General features: G+C 55.0%; 1 protein-coding gene across 2 annotated transcripts; it reads left to right on the top strand.

The window, feature by feature from the left end:
- Nucleotides 1-755: 755 nt before the first annotated feature.
- Nucleotides 756-11,982, top strand: CLIP3 (CAP-Gly domain containing linker protein 3). Of its 2 annotated transcripts, XM_058279282.1 has the most exons (14): nucleotides 757-936; nucleotides 1,249-1,454; nucleotides 4,325-4,464; nucleotides 4,549-4,642; nucleotides 4,853-5,014; nucleotides 5,358-5,476; nucleotides 6,327-6,563; nucleotides 7,496-7,631; nucleotides 7,790-7,918; nucleotides 8,657-8,800; nucleotides 8,869-8,992; nucleotides 9,174-9,238; nucleotides 9,827-9,899; nucleotides 10,484-11,982. In XM_058279282.1, the coding sequence occupies exons 2-14, from the start codon at nucleotides 1,289-1,291 to the stop codon at nucleotides 10,536-10,538; spliced, it is 1,644 nt and encodes a 547-aa protein (XP_058135265.1). In that variant the 5' UTR covers nucleotides 757-936; nucleotides 1,249-1,288; the 3' UTR covers nucleotides 10,539-11,982. The 2 variants fall into 2 exon arrangements, with proteins under 2 accessions (XP_058135264.1, XP_058135265.1); XM_058279281.1 differs by lacking the exon at nucleotides 1,249-1,454 and having other exon boundaries at nucleotides 756-936.
- Nucleotides 11,983-12,137: the final 155 nt, after the last annotated feature.

Genomic DNA, 12,137 nt, shown 5'->3' with positions numbered 1-12,137 from the left:
TATTTTGGAGATTACACTCCTGGGCCTTCCCATTAGGAGGGTTGGGGGTCATGGAAGACAAAGTCACCTAGCCCTGTTCAGGCTAGGGTTGATAGTGGATAGGGCAGTACACAGCCAAAATCAGATCAGCCAGGACGATTAGGCCAGGGAGGCTTGGACCTTAAGCTGGCTCCAGGAGGACTTCTGGCATAGGTACAGGCTCTGAGAGGGTAGGAGGGGTCCACTGGCAATCGGTCTCCTGTCACCCCTGTGGCCACGGTGCATGGTGATGAGTCCAGACAGTGCAGCCAGGCTGCCTGGGTTTCAAATCTTAGTTCCACTACCTACTTGTTTTGTGTCATTGGGAAAGTGGCTTAACCTTTCTGGGCTTAGCAGAGACTGTATGATGATAGGAGGTTACCAAATCACCCTTCTGAGACACCTCTTGCATAGGGTGAGCATGGAGGAAGGGGTCAGGTCTAAGGTCCGGGAAAGAGTAAACGCACCACTGCACACCTAGACCCCTGCCCTAACTAGCTTGGTCTCTGGGCCTGGAGGAAGACTCCACCACAGGGTGGATGGACAAAAAGACTTAGGCCCTTTCCCAATTTCTTTTTGCCCTTGTCTCTGCTTCACGCCCTCCTGTGTCTGGGCCTCACATCCTTCTGCCCATCTCTTCTCTCTCCTGGTCTCGCTGTCTATCTCCTTCCCGTGGAGGCCTCCAACCCCTTTTTCAAGCGAGAGCTTCCCAGTGTCTCCTCCCCCGCTCCCGGTTGGGGATAATACCGCGCATGCGCTGTCAGCGTCCCTCCCTCTCCACCCCCATCCTCTGTCGGCGTCTGGGGCCTCGTCCCCTTCTCTCAGTCTCCCTGTCCTCCCCCATCACGTCCTCCGACACCCCATTACTCCCACGGTCTCCCCAGTCTCATCTTTGGTCTTCAGTCCCGGCTGCACGAGGTAGGATGGGGAGAGGGAAGGGCGGCGGGGAAGGGGAGGGGCGAAGCATCCTGCATCCCGAGATAAACAAACCCGGGGAGGGGGCGGCAGAGACCGAGAAGCCTGACGCGGGAGAAGAATGGGGGGCTGGGCCTGGGGGAGGTGGTAGGCGCTGGGCCCACATACCTGGGCACTCTGATGGAGGACAGGGATCCCTTATGGTTGCCCAAGATCCAGAGCTGGGGGTGGGAGCCACCCTGGGCCTTAGGTGCTTCTGGGGGTTTGGAGTGCAGGAACCGAGGGGTCCCCCCTTTAGCCAATTTCTGCCTCCAGAATTTGCTCTGCCCCCGCCCCCCGGGGCCCACCGACGACCATGACTAAGACAGATCCTGCCCCAATGGCCCCGCCACCCCGGGGCGAGGAAGAGGAGGAGGAGGAGGAGGAGGAGCCCATTCCCGAGGTCCCCAGCCCCACCCAGGAGCGCCGGCAGAAACCTGTGGTGCACCCCTCAGCACCTGCCCCTCTCCCCAAAGACTACGGTAACCACCCTCTTCACCCTGGAATCTGACCTGGAGCCTTGGGTGGCCAGGGAGGGTGGGCTGAGCCCTGCTGGTGGTGATGGTGGAAGTGTTCTCGGGTATTTGGTGGTGGTCCTGTGAAGACTGGGCTGCTGAGCCCTTGGATCCCCTTTCATTCATTCATACATTCACCTATTGGAGCATGGAATTGGAATAATCCTAATCTTTGATTCATGACACATCATTCAGTCATTTAGCCATTCAACAAACATTCATTGAAAGCCTGCTCTGGATCCTGCTCTATGCTAGGAGATGGGGGCACAGGACCAACTGAGCAAGACAGACCCAATCTTTGCCCTGAGAGAACTCACAGACCTCAATAACAACCACACAAATAAGTATAAAAATATGATATAAATATATTGTTACAAGACATGATGAGGATTGGGTTTACCCAAAACAGGATGTTGCAGGAGCTTTTTAAGACATGGTTTCCCTGAGGAGGTAATATTTGAGGGAGACTGGAGGGTGAGTTGGGGGTTAACCGGGGAAGGGTTGGGGAAAGGGGTCCCAGGAGTGGGAACCCCAGGAGTGAAGCCCTGAGGTAGGAGAGTGTGTTGCTGAGAGGATGGCCTCTTGGAGAAACTGAAAGTGTCTAATCATTCACCAAGCAATATTTATTGAGTGCTACTCTGCGACAGGCCTTATGCTGGGTGTTGGGGATTTAATGGCGAGCAATCCAGGCATATCCAGTTATGAGAAATAAACCAGATAAATGCAGACTGGGGTTGGTGCATTGGAAAAAACAATAAAAGATGGGGATGTAGTAGAGATGACTAGAGTGGTTGGGTCAGGGCTTTCTGAGGAGGTGGCATTTAAGCAGAGACTCAGCATGAGGAGGAGTCAGCTATGGCAGAGAGGAAGAAAGAGAGTTCCAAGCAGAGATCAGCAAGTGCAAAGGCCCTGAGGCAGGACTGAGCTTGGAAAAGAAAAAAGATCATGGGGCTGCAGTTAGGAAGCATATTGGAATCAAGGTGAGAGATAGGCAAAGGGCCAGATGTGGAAGCCCCTTCACCTCCAGTGAGGACTGTGGATGTTTTCTAAGTGTGGTGGGGCAAGAGCAGTAGGGGGCAGGATTTAAAAGTAGATGAGTGGCAGGTCTGATTTATTTTTAAGCTCTCCCTTTGGCAACTGGGTAGAGAGGGACAGGGCTTAGCTGAAGTTGGACCCACAAGGGAGGTTTATTCAATACTGGCTGGGAATCCCCAGAAACTGTGAGGTTCAGAAACTAAACACCAGGTTTAGAGTAGCATCCACCAGGGTGGGGCAGGAGGGATGGCATCTGGGGCATGTCACCCCTAGAGGTGGGTCAGAGAGGCCACGAGTTGATTGCAGTCTGCTGTAAAAATAAATCATCTGGGGGGTTGGGTTGGAGGGTGGGATGCCCACCCCGGAAAACTGGAAGATCTCCTTTAGAGATGCAGGCTGGGTAAGTCAGAGTCTCTAGGCTAGAGCTCCTGAGGAATTCTGCTTGTAGAAGGAGGGTTTATCACATAATATGAAGGAATCTGGACTGTGGTACAGATTTTACTTTTTAAAGATATGTATTAATTCAGCAGAGCATCTCCTATATGCCAGGTACTGGGGTGGGCATGAGGGATAAGGGGGTGAATGAGGCAACGCAGAAATATGGTGTTTGCATGCTAGTGAGGAAGACAAGTGAGAGAAGAGAGAGAGAGAGAAAAAAAAACAAACACCTGAGAAGATGAGAGGGGGAATGGGAGGGACAAAGGAAGGGAGTGAAAAATGTTAAGTAGAGATAATGTGTTGTGATTTTAAAAAATAAAATAGGGTAGTAGATGAAGGACAGGGTGCTGATTTAGACAGGTCACATTTGAGCAAAGACCTGCAAAGCCTTGTGACCATCTGGGGGAAGGCTGTTCTAGGTGGGAAAATTTGAAGAGCAAAGGCTCTGAGGCAGGAACTTGCTTGGGATGTTGGGGAGACAGGAGGAGGCTGATAGGGCTGGAGGGAAGTAAGGGGGAGAGGGCAGAGGAGTGACAGGGGCTGATTGTGCAGGGCCTTGACAGAGAAGGGGTAGGAATGGAGCCTCTGCTCTGAGTGTGATGGGAGCTGGGGGGCCTGGGGGACGGTTCTGAGCCAGAGAGGGCCATGATGTGACCCAGGTTTTAAAAGGAGCATGTGGGCTGATTCCTGGATATATGGTCTATGTGGCCCTTGCCTGGGCTCGCCTGCTGGGTCCTTCGCCTGCTGGGTCCTTCACTTGCTCACTCATTCAGTCAGCACTCTCCCTGCCCAGCCATGGGCCAGACCCTGTCCTGGGTGCTGACACTGCCCCATAGAGGGATGCCCATCACGGCTTCGCCTCCTCCAGTCTAAAGGAGGGAGATGGAAGTCCCTCTGGGCACCACCCTGGCTGGCTGCAGGGCTGGATCCTGCCACAGAGGCCTCGTATGTGGACTGCACAGTATTTGAAAAATTGGAAGATTTTCTTTAAAACCAGGTTTTCTGGCCTTTTTGTTTTTTTCCCTTTGGAGACTTGTCCAAAATGCCCACACTCTGGCAGGGAAACAGTGAGCTAGATAGAGCCAACCCCCTGGAGGTTTCACACTCTTATTTCAAGGCATGGGACCGCTGCTATGTGGGAATTTTCTGATTTTCCAATTTTTTAAGATACACCAGGTATCCAGATTTTTATGTGAAACCTCCTGATTTTGAAACCTGATGCTGGCCACACAGAAAATGGCTGTGGGTTGTTGGTGGCCTATTCAGTGTCAGTTTGAGACTTTGTATTAGGGGGCATTCCCTTGCCTCAAGATGGGAGGACAGTCAGCTGGCCTAGGGTGACCTCGAACCTCTCACCATCCCAGCCTTCACCTTCTTCGACCCCAATGACCCGGCGTGCCAGGAGATTCTGTTTGACCCCCAGACCACCATCCCGGAGCTGTTCGCCATTGTGCGCCAGTGGGTGCCCCAAGTCCAACACAAGATCGATGTCATCGGCAATGAGGCAAGATCACTGGGGAAGGCAGGGAGGGAAGGCGAGGGGTCCCCAAGGCTTTGGGTAACTTTACTTGTTTCCCTGGTGTTCCAGATTCTGCGTCGAGGCTGCCATGTGAATGATCGTGATGGACTGACCGACATGACGCTGCTCCATTATGCATGCAAGGCTGGGGCCCATGGCGTTGGTGAGAGCCCCATACCCCCAAACCCTGAACCCCAAACCCCAGGTCCCCAGATTCGACACCCTTAAAATCACCCAGAACCTAGGCCCTAAGATCCCCACCCTGAACCCAGAGCCTAAGATTCCTGAGCACTGCCCCTGAGACTCACGGCCTTCCCTTGCCCTGGGCCCACGCTCTGGAGAGTGTCCCCAGCTGACCCGGGCGGTGGCGCAGGGGACCCCGCGGCGGCCGTGCGCCTGTCCCAGCAGCTGCTGGCGCTGGGCGCCGACGTGACCCTGCGCAGCCGCTGGACCAACATGAACGCGCTTCACTACGCGGCCTATTTCGATGTGCCGGACCTCGTGCGCGTGCTCCTCAAGGGCGCGCGGCCCCGAGGTGAGGGGGCGGGGCCCAGGCGGGAGGAGGGCGGTGAGGGAGGCGGGGACCTGGGGTGAGGGGCCAGGGCCGTGAAGAAGGCGGAGGCCCAGTGAGGCCCAGGACGGGAGAGGGGACCCGATCCAAGAAGAGAGGGGGGCGCGGGAGCGGGGGCTGGGGGCCCACAGCCTGCGGGAAGGGCAGGGGCTGGTCGGGAGGGGAGTGGTCTGAGGGCGAGGGGCGGGGCTTCGAGGTGGGGCGACCCTGGGGCCGCTGGGGGACAAGATGACCTGGGAAGGCTGGGAGACAGGGGGCCGGGGGCCGCGGGCACTTACCCAGGACCCTCCTCTCGCCCACCTCCCAGTGGTGAACTCCACGTGCAGTGACTTCAACCACGGCTCAGCCCTGCACATCGCCGCCTCCAACCTGTGTCTGGGCGCCGCCAAATGTTTGCTGGAGCACGGTGCCAACCCGGCGCTGCGGGTACTGCCACCCAGCCCCGCCCTGCCCCGTTGTCTCCCTCCTCTCCCCTTCCCGGCCAACAGGCCTCTCTTGAGGATCCCAGAATATTACAAAAAACATCTGTACATTCAACCAACGATGTAATAGCTGAGCTTACTTGGCACTCACGTGTCAGGTGAGGTCTTACCGAGCCTTATTTTATAGTGGGGAAGGGTTGCATCACCCAGTAAGCAGTATCTTTTCAATCTTGGCTGACCCGGTGGCTGTGTGTAAATGGCATTTAGGGATCATAAAGAAAGGACAGTTAAGGCCCTCCATGAATGAGAGGGTCGGGCTCCCCAGAATCCCTCAATTTGATCTTTGACCCCTGACCCCTCCATTGTCAGATCCCATCCCAACATCAATCACGCAGCGGTGTCTTGGGCACAGATATCTTGTGGGGCTATGTTCTGAGCCTCTGAGGTCCTGCTGCCTCTCTTCATTCCCCATAGCCCAGAGTTTGACCCCTGACTCTGGACGGTTCTCAGGGCCCCATCGCCACATAACCCCATTCCAGGCTTGGAGTCTTTGGGGAAAGGCCTACCCTAGGGGCTTATTACACTGCTGAGATGTGGCCCTCATTCCCTGCTGGTTCCACCTCCAGTCTCATCCTCAGTTCCTTGACACACATCATCAGTCAGTGACAGACTTCCCTGGAGATGGGGTCTGTGCCTTAACACCCCCCACACCACTTACCCCTGTATTGACCCATGGAGTGACCTAGGCTCATCTCTGCTGGACCCCAGACCAGGGTCTCTGGGCTTGTGGCTCCCCTGAGGGCATAGCCTATATACTGCTGAGTCCCCACCCCCTCTCTTCCTTTTGGCCCCAGAATCGAAAGGGACAAGTGCCAGCAGAGGTGGTCCCGGATCCCATGGACATGTCCCTGGACAAGGCAGAGGCAGCACTGGTGGCCAAGGAGCTGCGGACGCTGTTGGAGGAGGCTGTGCCACTGTCTTGCGCCCTCCCCAAGGTCACCCTGCCCAACTATGACAACGTCCCAGGCAATCTCATGCTCAGTGCCCTGGGCCTGCGCTTGGGAGACCGTGTGCTACTCGATGGCCAGAAGGTCAGGGGCTTGGGGTGGGGTGGGGGTGGGCAAGACTCAGGCCCATCATCCCTCAGAGCTGGGACCCTGGGCAGAGTGAGACTCTCCCCTTTGTCTGCCTCCCCTGCCCCCCAATCATTCATACTCTTTTATTTCATCCAACAATTGTTCTGTGAATGCCTCCTCTGTGGCCTGTGCTGAGCTCTCTGTCCTGGGGGGGGTGTGTGTGGGGAATGGGGGGATAGACCCATCATCACCTGTCAGGGGCAGCCCTGAGTGGCCATGGTTGTGATGGGGGAGGCATAGTGATCAGAGCAGCCCGGTGCACTTGTGGGTCCTCCTGAGTCCCAGAGTGGGAAGGCCCCGGCCAGAGGGATCAGGCTGTGATGGGAGGCACCCGGCCTGAAGGTGGGGAGGAGTGGCCCAGGGGAGGCAAAGGAGAAAGGGGAACAGGTGTAAAGGCCTGGAGGTCAGAGAGACCCTTAGGCATCCAGGCATTCCAGGTGACCAAAGTTACAGCATAATAAGAGTCACCACTCACTGATGATCCCTTACTCGGCACCAGACCCTGTTCTGAGGACTTTAATATCTCTAACAGCCCTGTCCAATAGAACTTTCTATGATGCTGGAAATGCTTCCTGTTTGTGCTGTCCAACAAAATAGCCACAAGCCACATGTGGCCATTGAGCACTTGAAATATGGCTAATATGAGGGGAAATGAATTTTCAACTTAATTTGAATTAACTTAAATTGCCCTATGAGGCTAGTGGCTAACTGACTGTACTGGACACGGTTGCTCTATACAGTCCTGTCAGGTAGGTGCTATTTTTGTTCCCATTCTGCAGATGAGGAAATTGAGACTTCAGTGAAATCATATAGCCATAAATGGTGCTGTCCGAGCTGATATTTGAACCCAGGGCTGCCCCATCATGCTCCCTCCCTTGTCTCCCCAGACGGGCACGCTGCGGTTCTGCGGGACCACCGAGTTCGCCAGTGGTCAGTGGGTGGGCGTGGAGCTGGACGAACCTGAGGGCAAGAACGATGGCAGTGTTGGGGGTGTCCGGTACTTCATTTGCCCCCCAAAGCAGGGTGAGTCCCACTCGGGGCTCAAGAGGGGTGAGCGAGAAGAGGAGGGTGTCCTCTTAGTAGTTGTGATGCTGCCGTTCAGATCACGGGAGTTGGGGGATGATGGCGGAGGAGGGGGCAGAGGCTTGCACAGTTCCTAGCCCAGGCTCTGTCTCCCCCAGGCCTCTTTGCCTCCGTGTCCAAGATCTCCAAGGCAGTGGATGCGCCCCCCTCGTCTGTCACCTCCACACCCCGGACTCCCCGGATGGACTTCTCCCGAGTCACTGGCAAAGGCCGCAGGGAGCACAAAGGTCAGAGGGGGGCCCTAAGGGTGGGAAGAACCAGTCTTGGAGACAATCTGTGGGTACCCCAGCTTCTGTGACTCTTCAGGACCTCACTCTGGTTTCAAAGGGTGATTTCTGAGTTCTTGACTTCTGGGATTCTCCTTTGGCCCGGTTCTGGTCCCACCCAGTTCTTGGAAGGACTTGTGGGTTCCCTGCCTTCTATGACTTAGTTCCCCCTCAGACCCAGAAGCTTCCCCCGAGTTCTAGGGAAGAATCTGTGGGTTTTCTGGCTTTTGTGAATTGATTTACTCTAGTCTCAACTTCCCCACCTCCTTCTTCATTTTAAAAAGACGGTTTCTGGGTTCCTTGCCTCTGTGACTCAGTTTCTCCTTTGTCCCCAATCTCCTCAGCTCTGAGAAAGGGTTTTGAGGTTCTGCAGGTTCTGTGATCAGTTTTCCTTTCAAGTCTAAAGGTGCCCCTAAGTCTGGAGATGGGGTTTTTTGGCATCTGGGATTACACTTTGATTCAAGCCCAGTTCTGGGGAAGTCTTTAGAGTTCTCCTGATTGGAGTCAGGGCAGGGTTTTTTTATTTTTTGTGTTTTTTTTAGGAGGTACTGGAGATTGAACCCAGGACCTCATACATGAAAAGCAGGTGCTCAGCTGTTGAGCTACATCCGCTTCCCGGGCAGGGTTCTTATATTGGGGTTTTCCAGGTGGCATGGGGACTCCAGGGTTGGCCCCCACCCCATCCCCTTCTGTTACCAGGCAAGAAGAAGTCCCCATCCTCTGCATCCCTGGGCAGCCTGCAGCAGCGAGAGGGGGCCAAGGCTGAGGTCGGAGACCAAGTCCTTGTTGCTGGCCAGAAGCAGGGGGTTGTGCGCTTCTATGGGAAGACAGACTTTGCCCCAGGTGAGGCCGGTGCACTGGGCTGGGGGGCAGGCGGGGCCTTGAAGCATCCTGACACTCGCCTGCGGCAGGTTACTGGTACGGCATCGAGCTAGACCAGCCCACGGGCAAGCACGACGGCTCCGTCTTTGGTGTGCGGTACTTCACCTGCCCCCCGCGGCATGGGGTCTTTGCGCCGGCATCCCGCATTCAGAGGTGAGGCCAGACCCTGACCCCTGACCTGGAGCCCTGAGGCCCCCTCAGATGGTGAAGCCCACTTGGACCTGCAGGGCAGTGTGGATCCCCCGAGCATCCTAGCTCTTTCCTGGGGGCTCAGCTCTTGGGAGACCCCAGCCACTTGTAGCTCTGACTCCTCCATCTCCCCCTGTCTCTCCAGGATTGGTGGATCTACCGACCCCCCTGGGGATAGTGTTGGAGCCAAAAAAGTACATCAAGTGACAAGTAAGTTGGAGGCTGGGATCTGGAAGGGTCATGGGTCTCAGGTATATGCTGTGGACAGTCTCATTTAACTGGGAACACAGCGTCCAGAAAAGTGATGAGACAAAGTCCAAAAGGGGGTTAAAGGTACTATGGGATATGGGGATAACAAGGTCTAGACAAGCACTGGGGACATGGGATGGTCTTGGGGGACGGGGGTATTACTAAGAAGAGCTCCAGATGGTATTGTGAATGTGGGGTTCAGGATATGTGGATCCTGGGGGCATGGGTGGGTACTGATGACAAGGAGTCTTGGTGGGCATTTTAAAAAACAGCTTGTATTAATGTAAAGGGGTCTGGCTGGGTACTAATGACAGAGGTGAATGTTACTAACGAGGGTGGGCAGGTGTTAATGATGTGGGCTCTCAGTGGGGTTAACCACAAGGATCCAGTTGGGTATTAAAAGCCCAGAGTCTGCAAGGGGCTTGGGAGCACATGGTCTGGGTGGGTCTGGAGGATCCCTGAGTCCGAGCAGTGGGCTACCTCAGGGCCAAGGGGTAGCGCGGGCCCCACCTATCATCCCTTCACCTGAGACCTTGCCCTTCCCTCCAGTGACACAGCCCAAACGCACCTTCACGACAGTCCGCACCCCAAAGGACATCACGTCAGAGAACTCCATCTCCAGGTGTGTGGCCAACCCGTCCCCCCCTCTTGAGGGATATTCAGGGAGAGGCATCCAGGAGGGTACTGGACCCTGGGGTCTGGCACCCAGGAGAGTAGCTTGGGCTGGAAATTGAGGTTAGGAAAACTTGTGCCTAGGTAAGCTTACCCAGAAAGTCTTTAGAGCAGGGGTTCCTAACTTTTTGTTCCACAGACCCCTTGTCCAGTCAGGTGAAAACCATGGACCGCTTACTAAGTCCACACTCTGCTGGGTATTATTTAATAAATATATCATGCCTGCACCAATACGTCCCCACAAGAATGTTTTTGAATTTCAGTTCAAGCTCATGGACCCCTTGTTAAGAACCCCTGCCTTAGGGAGTGAGGCCCCATATTGAATTCCAGTGACTTCAACTTTCAAGGGGTAGGTAGAGGAAGGAGAACCCACCCCCACCCCAGCCCATCCCCAAGGCTGAGAAGGCCCAGCCAGGGAGGAAAAGGCAGAATCCAAAATGGCCAAATCCTAAATACTCAGGGAAGAGCCAGAGGGTGCTGGATCCAGATGACCCTGCACCCCACATCAGGGTGTGACCCAGTTTTCCTTTCCAGGTTGCTCTTCTGCTGCTGGTTTCCCTGGATGCTGAGGGCGGAGATGCAGTCTTAGAGGCCTGGATACCCGAAAGAGACACAGAACCCCCTTTAGCATCTCCTGAGACATGGAGACCCCAAGTCACCCTGAGATAGAGATCCCCAGTAACACATCCAGAATAGAGACCCCCATTAGCCAATCCTCAGTCACTGAGGCCCCATTAACAGATTCTCCCATGATAATCCCCCACAGGCCCTACGTCACCCAGAAAGAGATTCCCTGAGTATAGCACCTTCAGGTTAGTCTCCATCCCCAACCCCTCGGAGTGGACCCCCAATTAACAGATCTCCACATCACCCCAAATGCGTGACCCTCTCCACAGAGCATCCCTGAATCGCTCATCACCAGATTGGAAACTGCCCCCCATTAACAAAGACTACCCCCAAGGCCCCTTGAAATAAACACAGGTCACACTTCCAGGGTAAGACCTTCATGTCACCATCCCCCATTTAACATCGGGCCCCCTGGAGAGGTTGTGACCCCATGGTCACTTCAAAGCCTTCACACACCAACGCCCTAATCACCGACCCCCTCCACTAACAAAGGCCCCTCAAGAAGACACCCACCTTAGCTAGCCCACTGTCATCCCAATGTACCGACACCAAAACAGTCCTGGAAGTGCTCATTACAGGACCCCCAAGTCTTCCTACCCTTTGCACCCTCAAGAAACCCCAGTGCCTTGTATGACGCCCACCCCACACGGCCCACAGCCTCTGTGCAGGCCAGGCTCCCAGAAAATTCTCTATTTTTAAAGTAATGACTTCCCCCTCTGGGGGACCCCGAAATTGGAGGCCCCATTCTGAGACTCTCAAACCCCAGAGTACATAGGTCTCAAACTCCCCTGTGCCCCTAAGTCCTACAGTCCCTAGAAGACCTCAAGGCCCTAACTCCCAGGAACCTTAAATTATGGAATCTACAAATCCCCAGGGAATCACAAATTTAAAAAATCTAATCCCAAGCCCCCAGGAAATGCCAACCATGGAGGTCCTTGTGCCTGGGATGGAGGAGACCACAGTCTGGGGATACGCATCTTGGGTTCCCAGGGCACTCAAGCCCTATTTACAGGCCCCAGGAGACCCCAAACAGAGGAATCCCCATCCCTGGTGGAGGACCCCGATGCCCTGAGTCCACGGATCTCAATACCAAAATTCCAAGAGCCCCAGCCCCACAGGAACCCCAAATCCTAAAGCCTCCGTCTTTAATACATGGAAGGCTCCAAGGCCCTGAGGGGATCCTGATTCCTGGAGCCCCCGTTTCAATCTATGTAGAGGCCACAGGTCCAAGACACCAAATCTGAGTCACTGGCCCCAAAGGACCCCACAGCACTGAGGCCAGACCAACTGCCTGAAGGAGGACCTGGGGCCCTGACCACTGAGGACAGCTCACGACTGCCCCTTCACTGCATGTTCCCAAACTCAGCATGACCCCTGCTCCCTTCAATAAAGACGTTTCTATTGCCCCTGTGTGTTGGGTCTGTTTGAGGAGTTAAGATTCTGCCTCTGCTGGGGGAGAATGGGAGAGGAAGTCCTTTAAATCTCGCCTCCCGGTGGCGTGGCCACGGGAGGGCCTAGCCTGTGGGAAGTCCTTCTATCAGTCTTTCCTATGACCCTCCTG

The sequence above is a fragment of the Dasypus novemcinctus genome, chromosome 18 (assembly GCF_030445035.2).
Source record: "Dasypus novemcinctus isolate mDasNov1 chromosome 18, mDasNov1.1.hap2, whole genome shotgun sequence".
In the NCBI taxonomy this organism is placed as follows: Eukaryota; Metazoa; Chordata; class Mammalia; order Cingulata; family Dasypodidae; genus Dasypus; species Dasypus novemcinctus.
Note: the sequence above shows the minus strand (reverse complement) of the source record. Positions and strands in the feature narration are given on the sequence as shown.